General features: G+C 43.7%; 1 protein-coding gene across 1 annotated transcript in view; it reads left to right on the top strand.

Annotated features, from left to right (window-relative positions):
- The first annotated feature begins 1,147 nt into the window (after positions 1-1,147).
- Positions 1,148-18,445, top strand: part of Ikzf3 (IKAROS family zinc finger 3) — an 85,394-nt gene continuing 68,096 nt past the window's right edge. Inside the window, exon 1 of the mRNA XM_050157160.1 lies at positions 1,148-1,424. Within this exon, the coding sequence (XP_050013117.1) occupies positions 1,418-1,424 (7 nt within the window). The 5' untranslated portion in view covers positions 1,148-1,417. The remainder of the gene's footprint in view (positions 1,425-18,445) is intronic.

Here is an 18,445-nt window from a genome sequence, read left to right as displayed (position 1 = left end):
ATAAGTATGAATTTTTTCAAATATGGGTGACTGATGTACAAGTCCTCAGCCTTAAATCACACGTGAGTGTGTGCTTGTGTGTGTGTGTGTGTGTGTGTGTGTGTGTTGGTCTTTTTCAGACAGCGCCTCTCTATTATGCAGTCCTGGGTATTCTAGAACTTGATCTGTAGACCAGGCTGGTCTCAAACTCAGCATGCTGAATGCTGGGATCGAAGGTGTTCGCCACCGTGCCCGGCTTCACATATATTCGCATGACTAACAGAATCATTTTCTAGCAAGAACGACAGTGGGAAGTGGGATGGGTCCTTCAACACCTTTGAGCATCCTCAGAAGTGCCTGTCTGAGGGCTGTCTCTTCAGACTTCAGTGTGATGTGCTGAAGCACTGCTGGGAAAACTGTCGCGTTGTCGTTTCCCTCCCCCTCCCTCCAGGCAGATGTTTTGCTCTGTTAGTGCAGACGATGGGAAAGGCTGTTGGTTGGTATGTCTGTCTGCGAACCGACACCTTCCCTTGTTTTCCTTCATCTACCCCACAGAGCTCTCCTCTTTACTCTTCTGACACATCATATGTGTATTTTTGTAAAGTGCCCTATTTAGAAGAAAGAAGATTCCTAGGAAATGAATACACATACGGAGAGTTGTCTTTTTAAGCAGTGGTAAGCCAACCAGTTCTCAGAAAGGACAGAAAATAAGAGAATTGGTCCCTCAAGTTAAAAAGTTGGAGTGCTGTAAATGCCAAGGTACTTTTGAATTATCTTTATAAATCTAGGCCAAGCACTTTTAAAGTTTGTTTTCTGAGAAAATGGCTCATACTGTAGTCCAGGCTGGCCTGGACTTCATGACAATCCTCCTGCCTCAGCCTCTCAAGGCTGGGATTGCAGTGGTGGGCTACTCCAACTGGAATGGAAAAGCCAAGGGTGGGGAAACCTCCATAAATAAACTTAATGAAGTGAGTTCTCATTGATGGCTTTCAATGACTCTCATCCCCGAGTCTAGCTAAAAAGTTCCAGATCGGTCCGTGTCAGGTGAATCTGGAAGTTGTGCTTGCGCACACCGCTCTCTTCCTGCGACAGCGCCCTCATCCCGGGTGTGTCTGAAGTAGACGTCCCGAGACCATCACTGAGGCACTGTTTCCACGATCAGGGTTCCTCAGGCTTGACATTCAAAAGTGGGTTGAGGGTGCGGAACCCGCGGCGCTCCGAGCGTGCTTTTAAGCGGCCGCCAGCCAGCGCCGCTGTGACCCCGCGCACCGGCTGCTGGCCGGTTCCCGAACTGCATCTGCGCCGACGCGACCGAGCCATCCCCGGGCCTCCCCGCGCCGGGAATCTCCCGCCATCCGCGTGGGTCTCCACGGCAAGGAGCACGTGGAGCGACCGCGGAGCCTGAGCGACAGCTGCAGCCCGAGCGGCCCGCGGCGACATGGAAGGTGAGCTCCGCGCCGGGGCGCTGGGGTCTTTGAGCAACCGGAGCGGTGCGCGCAGCGCCAGGGCTTCGTTCTGAATCTCGGTTTTGCTTCTATTTATTTCTTTTTGTTAATTTAAATGCGTGTCGGTTCTCAGACACCCCCTCCCCCAACTTGGGAAAGTGCTAAATTCTCTTCAGTTTTCTTTCTTAGGGGTTGTGAGACGATGGGTGTAAATGGGTCGCCTTAAATCTTCAAAGGAAGAGCGTTCTTGGAGCGTCTCTGAATCTGGCACCAAGCCTGAGCTGTAATAATCTTTTCTTGAGTCCACGACCTCACTGTCCATAGGACTTAGGTTAATCTGAGTTACTTGTGGCGACTTTTCTATAATGTGATTTTTCTGTGAATTCTGCCTTAGGGGCAAAGCGCTCATTTTAAAGTGATTGACATTTGTAGTTAGTTAGCTTGGAACTCAGTCTTCACTATGAACTTTTTGAAAAGCCCCAAACAGAACTAAGACACATATTAAGGATTTCATGTGAGATCACTTCGGAAGTTATAGCTTTGTTTCTCGGAAGCTCCGCAGTATGAACTTCCTTAAGATAAGTGCAATTTCACATTTTCAGCAAGTGTTTCTAAAACCCTGAAGATGGAAGCTGTGGCTCAATTTTGGGGGTGGGGAGAGGTGGTGTTTAGAAAATCAGAAGTTGAACAGTACGTTCATTAAAAAAATAGAGATGTTGACACTTATTAAAATGTTCATCTGATAAATATTATGAATATCAGATAGTTCCTTCATAATGGCTGAAGAAGTTTTAAAATAGGAGCCTCGATCTTTGGCATCTTCACTTAGTTCTAGGGTTTGTGAAGCTATGGAATTGGACAGAATGGTTTGGGACACAGTTACATACGGTAAAGCTTTTGTTTCACAATGTGATTGAGCGCAACACAGCCCTCAGTTCCCAGTTTGTACATGGGTACCTGGCTATGGCTTCTCCTCCGCCTTCTCCTTCTACTACTACTCACGTAAGCATGCTTCTCTCAATATAACGGCGAGTGGTGGTAATTCAGTGAACAGAAACTGAAATGCCCACTGTTGGATGATGCTTCAAACCTTTTCTCTTCTTCAGAAATCTATATGCTTCTAATGTTTTTAATTGTCAAGGCTTGAAAAATAACTTTAAAGTTTTTTGACATTTAAATAATGACCTGTGAAGTTTAATTTTTACATGTGAAAGTTTCCTCATCCAAGAAGAGAGAAAAAAAAGTTGGTATTGTGTATACTATGGGGAATTTTATTTTTAAAGCAGACTCTTATGCCTAAATTATTACAAATAATCTCTTTCCTGGAGTTGCTAGTCAGTTCTCCAACACCATTTTCCTAGTCTTAACTGTGTGGTTCATTAAGAATAACGCAAACCCACAACTGTAGTGTTTCTGTGCAAATGTTATTTTCTCATTAATTATTCAACGTGAGATACAGGCACTAAGCTAAAAAAAAAAAACATATTCTAGAACATGGGTGTCCTACAGACCAGTGAAGACTTCCTGAAGGAGAAAGTAATGAAAACTTGTATAATTCAACATTTGTAGATGTGGGAAAAGAATGTATAGAATATAAGTTAGCGATCTAAAGAAGTTGTAAGTTTGGATGACTAGATTAAAATTAATGGCTACATCGAGATAGATGCCATATAGTATATTTAATACACAACTTAAGCATTTAAATAAAAATAAAATTAAAAGGTTAATAAGGGAAACTTGGCCATTTTAATGTTAGCTCCTTGAGGATATAATAGCTGATGTAGTAAAATAACTTAAAAAACCTCCACTACTTAGACTAATCTGGTAACTTTGCTTGTTTGTTGAGACGGTGCAGGGTCAGCCTTGCACTCACTAGCTCGTGGCAATCCTCCTGCCTTGCCTCCTGAGTGATGAGACTGCGGGACGTGCAGCTCCTCGTTCGCTCATGGTTTTGGTATTTAAAATAAAACACTTTGTGCTACTTCGATATTTGGTGTTACAGAGATTTGACCCGCATCACCCCCTCTCTTACTAGTTTAAGAAGTAAAAAGCCCCATGAAATACCTTTGTTTCTGCCTAATTTGGTGGTCAAAGTAACACGCTACAGTTATTGTGAAACACAAGGCTCCCCTGCCATTCCTTCAGTAGATAAAGTTATGTTTTCATTCATTTATCTTTGCATTCACCAGCGCACATTTTTGGGAAATTTTCTCTATGTGAAGACCTCAGATGAAATAGGCCTTTAAAATAGAAACCTTGAACTGTGACTATCTTTTCACAAAAAAAGGAATCTGCCGTGTAAATATGAAGAGGTAGGCTAACAAATCAAAAGTTATAGCATTTATTTCCTCACGGACAGTGACGGATCCTTTCCACCCCAAGACTGGCGTCACTAATGTTGCATGGCTATTAGTGACTAACGCTACAACAGCATCTCTTTCGTCTGGCCTGGTTACGAGAATAGGTCATTCACGAGGGTGACTCTTAGACGTCATAATGGGTTTTTCACTTAATCTAAAGCCTTCACTTTAACCATATGGAAAGATCTTTTAAGCGTGTGTGTTTTAGATTTACTTATTCTATGTGTGTATATATGTTTTGTCTCCGTGTATGTATGTGCACAACATGCATGCCTGGTGTTCACGTTCTCATGGAGGTTAGAAGAGGGTATTGGGTGCCCTGAAATTGGAGTTTGGTGGTTGTGCACCACCAAAAGGGTGCTTGGAACAGAACCAGGGTCCTCTGAGAGAGCAGCTTGTGTTCTTAGCTGCTGAGACATCTCTCCAGTCCCAAGTGTGTATGTTCTTTAGACAGCTTCCTGTTTTATAAACAAGATGTGAACAGAGAACTATCCCAGTGCCTCCGGCTTTCCATAGACTACCGGGCACTTGGTCTGTATTTCGCTCTTATGGGGGATTTTAAAATGCCTCTGCACTAATCGTCCCTCATTACGCAATCTTCTTGCTTCTGGCTTCTGTTGCCTAGTTCAGTCCGTGGATTTTTGTGGGTAGCCATTCTTAGAGTCCTCTTCATGTTTCGGATGGTGAGAGCTAACAGAGACTTAGCTTCTAGGTGGTGTTTCCTCGCTCTATATTAGGAGTGTACAGAGGTTAAAATATTAAAGTTTTAAGCAACCACAGCCGTCGAAATGTCTTGGGCTTCTGGTAGAGCGTAATTTAAAACAATTCGGTTTGCACTTTCTATAATCTAATATTGCATCTCACACTTCCGCGTCTCTCCTAACGCCTCACCCTCCCCTCCCCAGGGGACTCAGGTCTAAGTACCACCATCACAAAAACTCTGCTGATAAGCCCCTCCAATGACTCCCTACCGCCATCTGGTTCTCACCCCTACCCATTACCTTCCACTTGTGCCAAAGCCCTCTCCTTTCTGTAGATACTTCTGCTCCAGTGGATATCAATTATGGATTGCTTTATCCTTCCTGTGGGCTTAATTTTTTGTTGTTGTTGTTGAAGGAGGATCTCACTGTGTAACATAAACTAGTCTCAAATACATGATCCTCCTGCTTCAGCCTCTTGAGTTCTGGGATTGCAGGTGGCTACCATACTTGTGAGAGACTATTTTTTTTTTTAAATTTCTTCTTTTTTTTAAATTTATTTATTTATTAATTATGTGTACAACATTCCTTCCATGTGTGCCCGCGCCAGGTCTCATTACAGATGGTTGTGAGCCACCATGTGGTTGCTGGGAATTGAACTCAGGACCTCTGGAAGAGCAGCCAGTGCTCTTAACCACTGAGCCATCTCTCCAGCCCCCAGTGAGAGACTATTTTTACATATTTATTTTTGTGCATGTGTGTCCGTTGTTTGCATGTGTGTGAATCTCCATGTGTATGTATGTTGAGGACAGAGGTTGGTGGCCAGTGTCTTCCTCTGTGACTTTCCACCTTTTTTTTGGTTTTTGTTTTTATTTTGTCTTTAGAGACAAGGTTTCTCTGTGGGGCTCTGGCTGCTTTGGAACTCACTCTGTAGACCAGGCTGGTCTTGAACCCATAGAGATCCACCTACCTCTGCTTCCTGAGTGCTGGGAATAAAGGCGTGCATCACCACTGCCCAGATCTCCATCTTATTTTTGAAACAGGGTTTCTCACTGGACCTGAAGCTCACTAATTCAACTCAAGGAACTGGCTGGAAAGCCTTGGGAGTTCTAGTCTCTGCTTCCACCCTGCTGGGATTACTGGCATGCACTGCCCAACCTGGCTTTTTATGTGGGTGCTGGGGCTCCAAACTCGGGTCCTCTTGCCGTCTTCCCATCCTTTATGTTTTACTTTTGTATGCCCACTGCCTGGTTTGTAGAAGGCCACCAGAGTTTGTTGCATTCAGTGAAGAAAACAGTACTGAAAATAGTTTTTATGATGTCTATTTAAACTTGTATTATTTATTTGTGTGGGGGGAGGGGGAACATCCTTGCCCACCACACATGTGGAGGTCAGAGGACAGCTTGCAGGAGCTGGTGTTCTCCTTCCACCATGTGGTAGTGAGCTCTGTAGCAATTACGGCTGTCTGATATTAAGCCCCTGGTCCCCAGAGCTACATAACTTCCTTTGTTACACACAACTTCCTAACTCCATCTTGGTACTGTGGGTGTTATGCTCTAGCAATCAGACTTTGAGCTGTGCATGGACCAATAGTTTGCAAGAAGCGTTTTGTCTAAATCAGTTATGCGCAGTAGAGTTAAGGGAGCCAGGAGGGAGAAACTTCATAGCCAGAGTAAAACGGCACTTCTCAAGCTCGCCTCACTCAAAGCCCCCTTTCACCTGAGAAACTTTTCTGTGTGCATATATAATTCTATAAAATAAGTGTGCAAGGCCAGGCATGGTGGCGTACGCCTTTAGTCCCAGTACTTGGAAGGCAGAGACAGGCAGATATCTGAGTTCGAAGCCAGCCTGGTCTACAGAGTGAGTTCCAGGACAGCCAGAGCTACACAGAGAAACCCTGTCTCAAAAACAAACAAACAAAAGAAAAAAGTGTACATATCAGACACAGGATAATCATAAACCAGAAATCAACTTATTTTGAAAGAATCGTTTAGTATTCATATAATTTTGTCATTTATGAAGACAATGTTAACATTTTCATATTAGTGAAATGGGTATGATTATTTTTATAAAAGAATTAAATCTTAGTTGAGTATGAATATAGCAAGACAATAACATTTTTCAGGCTTGATTGATATTTTTATTTTATAGTCATCAATACTGAGAACTCTACTTCATAAACACATAGAACAAAATGGCCAATGTGTGTTCATGACCATTTCAGAAATTATAGTTTAATTACAAGTCAAAATTCACTTAATGGTTTAATTCTGCAACTCATACAGCAATTTTACAAATGATTTTTATTGTGTGTGTGTGTGTATGTGTGTGTGTGTGTGTGTGTGCCCCTATGTGAGTGAAGTATGTATGGTGGCCAGCAGAGGGCATGAGAGCCACTGGAGCTGGAGCTGCAGGAGGTTATAAATCCCCTGATGTGGTTCTGGGAACCAATGAACTGTGATCTCTGTTAGAACAGCAAGTACTCTTAATTGCGGAGCCATCTAACCCTCAAATAGCTATTAAAGAAACATAATTCTAATCCAATCCAATCCAAAGACATACTAATTTATCTTACATCATAGGGATGATGGTAGGCACATATCAAAAGTTTTTATTTTCCATAATTAAACCATTATATCCCTATAAAAGGAGAAAATTGTCTACAGTTAAAAAAAAAAGTCAGATAAAAAAAAATGAAGACTGGCAATAAAAAAAAAATGAAGACTGGCAATAAAAAAAAAAAAAAGTCAGATGTTATTGGCATACACCCTTAATCCCAGCACTCCAGAAGGCAGGTAGATCTCTGTGAGTTCAAGGACAGCCTGGTTTACAGAGCTAGTTCCAGAACAGCCAGACCTATATAAAGAAACCCCATCTCAAAAAGCCCAACTGACTTAATTTGTGGTTATTACACTTCAAAGCTGTTTTGCTGTTGCCAAGGTTTTAGGAACACCCATACTGAGTTATGTGACCCACAGTTTTAAAAGGCCATGGTGTGGCGTGGGCTCTTGCTTTTTGAATCTTAGCATCAGGACAGAGGTGTTTTGGACTGTCCTAACAAACAAACATCTGCATGCTACTACCATTTGTTTTATGTGTATGGATGTTTTGCCTGCATGTATGTCTGCACCACATGTGTGAAGAGGCCAGAAGAGAGCATCGGATACCCTGGAACTGAAGTTATAGGTGGGTGTGAGCCACCATGTTGGTGATAGGTATTGAACCCAGGGGCTCTGGAAGAACAGCTGGAGCTCTTGACCTCTTAGTCATCTCTACAGCCCTTTTCTTCCTTCCTTCCTTCCTTCCTTCCTTCCTTCCTTCCTTCCTTCCTTCCTCCCTCCCTCCCTCCCTCCCTCCCTCCTTCCCTCCCTCCCTCCCTCCCTTCCAGATAGGGTCTCACATGTACTACACTGACCTTGAACTGTCTGTGCATCTAAAGATGGTCTTGAACATCTGACCCTACTGCCTCTGCCTCCCCAGGATTACAAGTCTGCATTTCCGCGCCAGGTTTTTTGGGTTCTGGGATGGAATCCAGGGCTTCCTGCATACCAGGCAAGCAGTCTGCCAATTAGCTCCATCTTCAGGCTGTTTGCTATCATTAAAATAAAATTTCTCTGAATAACCGAGAATGTATCTGTGAGTAGACGAGAGGATTAGGATAACATTTCAGCATTTTCATGCATTCTGGAAATGAAGTTAGGAAACAAGCGAGGATGAAATACAAAGATCAACCCTTGATGCTGGAGAGGCGGCTCCCTGGTTAAGAATGCTTTTTGCTTTTGAGGCGACTGGAGTCAGATTCCCAGGACCCGTGTTGGGTGACTCACAACCACCTGTCGCTCCAGGGGGTCCCACATCCACTTTGGCCTCCACTGGCACCTCAAGTGCATTTACACACAGAAATAAAAAGAAAATAAATCTTTCTTTTTTTAAAAAAATCAACCCTTGTATTTTAAAATGTAACCAGTTGCTTTGACTCTGTAAATTATAATGCATATAAAACATAAAAGACATGATAATTTGCAAGTGTTACGATTTATAGATGTAAAGATTTAAGTGGAATAAATCTTACTTCTCAAATTTGAATTAGTAGGGCGAGGAGACCAGAATATACAATCAAGTACACAGCTTCTGATCATGCCAAGCCAACAGTACGGCATGCACAGCTCACTGAGAGGAATTTGTATTTCTCAAAGGACTTTATACATAGCTGTTGCAACACCAGTGACCTAGTATGGTCCTGGCGGCTGCAAAATTAAACAGCTAGAAATTTAACATGGGGTGGGCATATAAGGACTATTACAGGACAAACAATAGCTGATATCAAGTGATAGAAAGAATTCCTATGGATTTCTCTCTCTCTCTCTCTCTCTCTCTCTCTCTCTCTCTCTCTCTCTCTCTCTCTCTCTGTGTGTGTGTGTGTAGTTCTGCTTTGAGACAAGGTCCCAGAACATCCAGGCTGGCTTCAAACTTGCTATGTGGCTAGCTGGCCTTAAACCCCTGATCCTTTGCTTCTGCCCCCAAACCCTTGGGATTACAGGGTGTGCCGCCATACCTGGCCTTCGATTTTATTTTTACTTCTTAGACTTCTTTTTATTATTTTACATTGTGTGTGTGTGTGAGTATGTTTGTGTGTGTGCTCGTACATGTGTGTGCGCGGGATAATGTGAGTGCGGGTGCCCTCAGAGGCCAGACGCCTCAGATCCCCTGAAGTTGGAGTTATAGATGTGGGTGCTGGGAACCAAAGTCAGGACCCCTGGCAGAGCAGCTAATGCTCTTAACTGCAAGCCATCTCTCCAGCCTGTAGGTTTCATTTTTTGACAAGGGTCTCATTGTGTAGTCCAGGCTGCCTTGAACTTGGTCCTTCTTCCCCCGGCTCCCAAGTGCTGGGATTGAAGGCATATGCTTGAGGAGCTATGGATTGTGTACCGCTTTTCTAGCCCCTCTCAGTGCCACAGTGCAACAGGACTTATCATTAGATGCGAAAATGAGACATAACTTGTATTTAGCAATGGAACGAATTTTTGTTTGTTTGTTCGGTTTGGTTTTTCGAGACGGGGTTTTCTCTGTGTCTCTGTGACTCTCCTGGAACTCACTCTGTAGACCAGGCTGGCCTCCAACTCACAGAGATCCACCTGCCTCTGCCTCCGGAGTGCTGGGATTAAAGGCGCGTGCCACCACCGTCTGATAATGAAACACTTTTTAGTAAGAAGCTGATGAGGCCCAAATATGAGCGTGTATTCCAGACAAGAGGGAAGGAGCAGGAGAGCACTGTTAGGCCTACTTTCTCTCTAGCAACGGTCAATACCCGGGGTGGTCCCTCCATTTTGAAAAGAACTCATTCAGAATGTCACACCCTCCCCATCCCTACCTTGTATCTAGATTTCCACTGTTAGTCTATTTGAGGATTGCCACCACATGATCTACCCACCACAATAGAAGGCTATTCTCCTACGCAGAACACTTCACAGTGTAGCTTCAGTGTGTTTCCCCAGCGATGTTTTCTGTCCTCTCATATTGCCATTCTAGACCGCCAGTGTTCCCAGAACACACATTTTCTTCCCCAACTGCCTATTTTTCTAATGTATTTCTTCCAACTCAGCAAGTCCAAAATTGAAGTCATCCCCCCACTCTCTCATACCCACACCAGCTTTCCCTGGCTTTCCAACACTGGTAACAGCACCCCAGTCATGCCAGTGGGGCTTCTTGTCCATCCATTCCGGTTCCTCCTGGATGCTCTCTGTGAAGAAGCCGCTGCTCATTCCAGGATTCTCTTCCTTAGTTCCAAGTCTAATTGCTTGTAGATGCTCACTCCTTTTTAATGTTTAAATGTAAAGTGTTTCTGCACAGTGGGAGTCCACTCTGGTGTGTCCAGGATTGTAACCACCAGCTCACTGGGAGAGGATGCTTTATTTATTCAGCTCACCCCAAATCCTTTTATCACTGCCAGTGCAGCGGCATCCTTCTGGACGCAAGCGCCCCCTTTCCACAGCAACTCTACAGACACATCAGCTGCCTCATCACGCTGGTTTCTAGAATCAATGCTGGTGCCTTTACATTTTGAAATACAGATTATGTATTTCGTTATTAATTTATTTTACATTACAGTTGGTACTTATTTTTTTAAAAGAAAATGATCTGTCAGAAGGCAGTATTTAACCACAACAATAAAAAAGAAATTTCTTCTGAAGGAGGACACTAGATCTTGGTAGGAACGATTGATACAAAAAAAAAATCTTTCAGATGAATAGAAGTTTCTTACATCGTGAGAGACCATCCAGCCACAGTGTAAATAAGATAATGTGTATGAAATTAACTTACTTAATAATAGACACAGAAGCCGAGCTGTGGTCACACATGCCTTCAATCTCAGCATGCGGGAGGCAGAAGTAGGCAGATCTCTGAGTTTGAGACTAGTTTGGCCTACAGAATGAGTTCCAGGATAGCCAGGGCTATACAGAGAAACCCTGTCTCAAAAAGACAAACAAACAAAAATCTCCAAAAGACACAGACTCAGAGTCAAGCTAAGCAGTTTGTGTTAGTTCACACATCCCTTACAAGGATTTCAGGACCTTTTCTGATAATCTTGGTTGTAGGCTGCCTTTAGTTACCATTCTGTTCTGACCAAGGCAGCTTATAAAATAAAACATTTTATAGTTTCAGAGGGTTAGAGTCCACGATGGCTGAGCAAAGGGACAGCTGTGTCATCTTAGTCCACAACCACAAGGCAAAAAGGAAAGGTGCTGACAATGGCGGGAGTCTTCTGAAATCTCCAAGCCCACCTCAGTGACACACCTTTTCAACTAGGCCACACCCCCTCATCCTTCCCAAATAGGTCTACCAACTGGGGACCAAGTATTCAAGCGTGTGAACCTATAGAGGCCTTTCTCATTCAAACTACCACATAGACCAAGAACATCCTCATCAATTGTATCATTGGGAATTGTTGCAAGTGCAGAAACACAGGCTAAATACTGAATTGGTACCTTCACCCAGATCCCTGGGAAATCCCAGTGCATTAAAGCGTGACAACATTGCTCTAGGCTGGGCTGGTATCAGCCAAACCTCTGACTGCTTCTCTACTGCCTGTGCCAGCAATAGGTTTGGCACATACATAGACTTAGGATATCATTTGCTTAAATGCCGATTTTATCTTATTTTTGGTTTTTTTGAGACAGGATTTCTCTGTGTTGACCTGGCTGTCCTGGAACTCACTATTGACCAGGGACCTTCCTGTGTTTGCCTCCCAAGTGCAAGGATTAAAGATGTAAGCCACCACTGCTAGCTGTTTGGCTAGATTTTAAAAAATTCTGTATCGAATGCCTCTTATGGGCCCTATATGCTAAGGACTGAGGACTGGCTATACAGTGAAGGGGGAAGACAGGACTTTGGTTCCAGTCAGGCAAGGCAAAAATTTTTAAGAAGAGGAATGAATAGCTGCACAGTGGTGGTGCACATCTTTAACCCAGGCACTCAAGAGGCAGAGGCAGGAGGATCTCTGTGAGTTTGAGGCCAGCTTGGTCTACAGAGTGAGTTCTAGGACAGCCAGTGCTACACAGTGAAATCTGTCTCAAAAATTAAATAGAAAAGAAGAAGTAGTACCAATGGAATAAATTAGAATTATGTTAAGTACTACGTAGTAAATAAAATGAATGAACCATCTGGAAAACAGTGGCAGGGGGCAGGGCGGGTAAGGGAGAAGCCTGGCTGAGCCAGGAGGTTGGCCATCTTCAGCACGGCAATAGCATTTGAAGCCAGAAGAGCGAACGGAATCGCCTGTGGTCTGGAGAGAGTGGGGCTCAAGATGAAGCCCCAAGAAAGCTCATGTGTTCAGCTGTGGAGGTGAGACAGCGGACTGAAGAAAGGAAACAAGAGGGGCTTTGCTGATGGAACCATGGGAAATGTGGCTGTCGGCTATAACGGATATGTGAGGCTGGGAGCGTATGTAAGGGGAGCCTTATTCAATTCATAGTTTTGTCTGTTTGGCGTCCAAGATCAGGCAATACCATTGACTTAGCCACTGCTGAAGAAGGTGGGTGGGTTACATCGTGGTGGGCTGTGTGGAGGAACAAGAGGGCATTTCTCAAATCAGGAAGCAGAGATGGAAGAAGGTAAGTCTTGCTTCTCTTATAGCCCTCTCTTAATTCGTTGTAGACAAGGTTGTGAGGGAAAACCAAGCTCACTTAAGAACTGCCAAGGGAACTGGGTGGTGGTGGCAGCACTCGGGAGGCAAAGATAGATGGGTCTGTGTGAGTTCAAGGCCAACTTGGTCTACAGAGTAGTGTGTTCCAGACATCCAGGGTTGTTACACAGGGAAATTCTGTCCCAAAAAACCAACCAAACACACACACACACACACACAAAACAAATAAAAGACTGCCAAGTGGCGTGGCTTTAGAGCACTTGCCGCTCTTGTAGAAGACCCAGGTTCAGTTGTTAGTATGACAGCCAACAACCATCCTTAAACTCCAGTACCAGGGGCCTCAACACCTTCTTCTGACCGGTGATGGCACTGCACACGCGTGATGCACAAACATACACGCAGGCATGCAGGCAAAACACCCTTACACCTTAAAAAAAGAAAAGAAAGAAAGGAGCTACATGAGACCTCCCTTCGTTCCTTTTCAGGTCACAGTGCTCTCAGTGACTCAAGGACCTTCCACCAAACTGCAACTTTAAATACCAGTGCCACCACCCTGGGGACCAGCCTTTTACACACAGACCCTGGAGAGGCTCTCAGGCTCTATCCAGACCATTACAATAGGTGAACCAATTTCTCATTATGAGAAATTTAAAGCCATTTAGGGCATTTGGTAAATGCTTGGCATGTATATTATAAAGATTCTATAATAGAACCCTAAGAAACCTTTGGATTTGGGTGGTTTTTGTTGCTGCTTTGGCTTGGTTTGGTTAGCCCTGACTGTCCTAGAACTTCTGTATTTTTTTTTAATATTTGTTTTTATTTTATGTATGTAAGTGTTTTGCCCACATCTGGAAGTGCACTGCGCTAGATTCCAGAGCCTGGAGTAAGGGAGAAAAGGCAGGAAAGAGGCCAGAGTCTGACCTCTACAGATGAGACTGTTCCTTAGCACACACAGCAAGGGGCAGCCGCTCTCCCACAGGAATGGAGGGGTCTGTGAAGGGAGAAAGCTGCTTGGGACCTTTCATAGAGGGAGCAGAGGGTGTGGGAGTGAGGAAGTTGATGCAGTTGTAGGGCTCTGTGGCTCTGTAATCCCTTCTTTCTGAAACGGTTTGTTCAAGCAACACAGACCGTCTCAGAAGACAGGTTGTCTCCGCAAATATTTCTCTTTGTGACCGACAGATGATGGTTGCGCAGGGCTGGCTGCAACCGCATAGGAATTTTACAGCTGGATCACTCTATCTCCTGCATGTGTGCCTGGTGCCCGCAGAGGCCAGAAGAGGGTGCTGAATCCACTGGCACTAGAGTTGTGGATGGTTATAAGCAGCCACCTGGGGGCCGGGAACAGAATCTGGGTCCTCTGCCAGAGCAAGGAACAGAGTTTAATATCTGAGCCATCTCTCCAGCCCTGAAATTCTACATTCTCTTCAAAGCGGGAAGTTTCTCCTATACTTGCATCCCTGGGGTTCAAGATTTTAGAGAGTTAGGCCTGTTTTGTTTCAATAGATCTAACATTTAAAAAAATTCCATCTTATTTTATGTGTGTGTGCACAAGTGTGGAGGTTTGAGGACACTGGTGGGAGCTGGTTCTTTCCTTCCACCAAGGGGGTCTGTCTTTCTTAGGGCTTCATTGCTGTGAGGATACACCATGACCACAGACAGCATAGAAAAGAAAGAGAACGTTTAACTGGGGTGACTCGCCTACAGTTCCAGAGGTTCGGTCCATTATCATCATGGCAGCGACCCTGATGGCGCGCAGGCGGAAGTGGTGCGGGAGTTGACAGTCCTTACATCTCGATCCAGAGGCAACAGGAAGTCGGCTGACTGTCACACTGAGGGAAGTTTGAACAAAAGAGACCTCAAAGCCCACCCCCAGATTGACACGCTTCCTCCAACAAGACCACACCTTATAATAGTGCCACTCCCTTTGGGGGCCATTTTCTTTCAAACCACCGCAGAGTCCCAGGGATCAAACTCAGGGCATCAGGCTTGGCAGGAAGACACCTTTAGTCGTCTTGCTGGCCCCTCAGTGATTTTTTAAATGAACACACAGTAATGTACACACACACACACACACACACACACACACACACACACACACACAACCTTCTACGTCAAAGTAAGGGCTTTGTCTCACCAAAAACTGTTTCCTTGTGCCCATTGATAGTTAATCTCTCCCTCTGTGCTCAGTTAGACATTATTCAGGTCTCTGCCATATAGACCATGGTTGATTACTTTTGAATCTCATTTGAATAGACTCATACAGGACAAAGGTAACTTTGTTCCTCTCCTTTTTCTCCATACATTTGAGATCCATATGTGTTATGTTTACAGTACTTCAACATCTTTTATTTTTGAATAATATAAAATATAAACATTCAATGTTTTAGTTAGGGTTTTACATATTTCCTTGAAGAGACACCATGACCAAGGAGTTTTTGTTTTTGTTTTTGAGACAGGGTTTCTCTGTGTAACAGCCCTAGCTGTCCTGGAACTAGCTCTTGTAGACCAGGCTGGTTTCAGACTCACAGAGATCCGCCTGTCTCTGCCTGCCAAGTGCTGGGATTAAAGGTGTGCGCCACCACCGCCTGGTTTCAGGGCAACTCTTATAAAGAAAAGCATTTACTTGGGGCTGGCTTACAGTTCAGAGGTTTATCCGTTATCAGCGTGGTGGGAAGCTTGGCAACAGACAGGCAAACAAGGTGCTGGAGAGAAGTTGAGAGCTCTCCATCTTGATCCACAGGCGACAGGAAGAGACTGTGACACTGGGCGTGGCTTGAGCATCTTGAAATCCTCCTCCTTCCCCCCCATGACACACTTCCTCCATTAAGGCCATAACCGACTCCAGAAGGGCCACACTTTACTCCATGATCACATCTCCGATAATTCTACTCCCTGTGAGCCTAGGCGGGCTGTTTTCATTCAAACCACCACAGACAACAATGTATTAATTCATCTTCTGTTGATAGATATTTGATTGTTTCTAGTGTTTGATAGTGGACATTCCTTTATTCATTCATCTGTGTCTATGTATACATGTATCTTCTTTTAGATATACAAACTCGTGCCTCTTAAATATATACCTAGACCTCGCATTTCTGGGTAGTAAGGAGGTGTTTCGCTTTGGCACGCACCTCTAAATGTTTCCAAAGATGCCAGAGCAACGTCACCCTCACACTATCAGTACCTCAGAGTGCCACTCGCCCCACGTCTCGCTCACACTTGGTATAGCTAGTCAGCCTTTTAAATTTTAGACTTTCTGGCGTGTGCGTTAGTAGCTCCTTGTGGTTTTCATTTGCATTTTCCTCATGAGTAAGGGTTTGGGGTATTTTTTCTTGTATTATTTATTGATCACTCAGATGTCATCTTTCACAAAATGGACTGAATTCTGGATTTTAATCTATTTTACATTACGTTTATTTGTTTATTCATGTATTTATTACGTATGGGGAAAGGGAATGCACGCCACAGCATTTGTGTGGAGGTCAGAGGGTCACGTTCAGGAGTCGGTTCTCTCCTTGCACAGTGTGTGTTTCTGGGATCCAACTCTGGTCCTTAGACTTGGTGGCGAGTGCCTTTACCCTCTGGGTTTGTAATTCAGCAAGATTGTGAGTTTTTTTTTTTTGATAAGGTCTTACATATCTTAGGCTGACTTCAAATTGCTTATTGTAGCTGAGGACAACCATGAGTTTTGATCCTTCTTCCTCCACCTCCAAATGCTTGGATTACAGCCTGTGCCACTACACCCAATGCTGGAGACTGAGCCCATGGCCTTGTGAGGGGCTGGCAAGCTCTCCACCCTCAGAGCTATATCTCTAGCCCTAGTCTGTAAGCCTTTTTTTAATATTTGGAAATGTGTAACTTCTTAGAGGTAGACAGCAAATGTTTTCTTCTCTTCTGGAACTAACTTAGCCACTTGTCTGCTAAGCAGAATTCCTATTTCATTTAGTTTTTAGATTTATATGTTTAATGGTAGTATGTAACAAAATTAAGTTGTTTTAAAAGCCACAATGTTTTTTATCATAATTTATAACATAATTCATATCTCAGACTTTTTTTTTAATTAATCTTACTATGTAGTCCTGGGTGGCCTTCTCCATGTAGGTTAGGCTATCCTCAAACTTAGAGAGACCCGCCTGTCTTTGCCTCCCGAGTGCTGGGATTACAGGCATCCACCACCACATCCAGCCTACATTTCATGTGTTTGTATAGGAAGAGTCTGAGCATGCAAGAACCCTGGAAAGAATTCTGGTGGAGTCCAATAGCATAAGCTATGCCCATCATTTCCTGTACAAATATTCAGTGTAAAGTAGTAGTGTTAAAAGGAGTTGTGTTTCAATGTAGCTTTTTGTTCAGTTTCATTTGAGACTAGCTCTTACTATATCTCCCAGACTGACCTTGAACTGGCAATGTAGCTCTTCGGATTCTGCTTCCCAAATGCTTGGATTTACAGGCACGTGCCACCGTGCCCGCCTACTACACATATTACACGTTAAATTATGCTGTTACAACGAAACCAGGCGTTTTATAGTTATAAAACAAAAGTCTCAGTTTGAATACAATGGGCTCAGTCATTTAAGCGTGAACATTTTCCTTTAAGAAGCACTGGCGTGAAGCGCCAGTTCTTCCACTTTTTCATATACACTCCTTGGTGGCATGGGACACCTAAGAAAATTAGTAAGAGAGATAGTAAAATAGAGATATGTACATGCATACATATATATTACAACTTTAGGGTAACTAACTTCACGAAGAAAGCTAGACTAGACGTTAGGTTTGTTGTTTTAGTGGTGATTGTCAGTACTTCTTCTGTGGTCCATAGTGTATAGCTCTCATTAGACACTTAATCTAGGGGAAAATGGAATACTTTATGTAAAAGGGCAGGGCAAGAAGAACAGCTACAGTGGCTGTCTTTGATCTGTTTTTCTTAAACAAGAAGACTTGATATTTCTTATCCTTTTACCGTAGTCCTGGGACTCAGGAAAGAAGAATTTCATGGTCAGGATTGCTCTAGCCTTTCCCCCCTCTGTCTCGGTCTGCAGGTATCCACAATTAGATTAGTCAACCGAGGTATTTGAAAATCTCTGCTCACTGTGGCCTTCGAAGATTGTAATCCACAGAGGGAACATTTAAAAGCATGAATTTAGGTCCCCAAAACAACAGCAGAGTTCACCTTATAGACTAGGCAGCCTCACACACAGAGATGCACCTGCCCTTGGGATGCAGGGATTGGAGGAGGGCACCACCAGGCCCGGTTACTGTGTCTGATCTTGTCTGTAAAATAGGACCAGTTATAAAGGTCATTGTACCCACGCCTCAGCCATGCTACACAATCAAAGAAACCTCACTGCCCGACTGGGCTCAATGTTTGATGACACTTTTTTTTTGTAGAAACAGGTGCCAACAAAAATGGTTTCATATTGCCAGGTGGTGGTGGCACACGCCTTTAATCCCAGCACTTGGGAGGCAGAGGCAGGCAAATTTTTGAGCTTGAGGCCAGCCTGAACTATGTAATGAGTTCCAGGACAGACAGAGTTTCACAGGGAAACCCTGCCTTGAAAAACCGAAAGGAAAAAAAAAAAACAAAAAACAAAGAAAAAAACGGTTTCATAAGAAAACACTCATTGTGGCCAGGGAAGTGAGGGGTCAGGGAACTGAGGGGTGCCATCTGAGTAATGACTTACCCTGCATATCCCCCCAAACTGAACCAGGACCTTAAGTAGGCATTTCAGGAAATCTGTTTAGATGTGTTTAAAGAAGAACAGTAGAAACAAACAGTATGGAAACCTCAGTGGTTTTTTTTTTTTTTTTTTTTTTTTTTTT

This window comes from Alexandromys fortis, unplaced genomic scaffold (genome assembly GCF_014885135.2).
Source record: "Alexandromys fortis isolate MF-2015 unplaced genomic scaffold, M_Fortis_MF-2015_v1.1 scaffold_31, whole genome shotgun sequence".
In the NCBI taxonomy this organism is placed as follows: domain Eukaryota; kingdom Metazoa; phylum Chordata; class Mammalia; order Rodentia; family Cricetidae; genus Alexandromys; species Alexandromys fortis.
The sequence above is the reverse complement of the archived record's forward strand: the minus strand, read 5'-3'. Positions and strand labels throughout refer to the sequence as shown.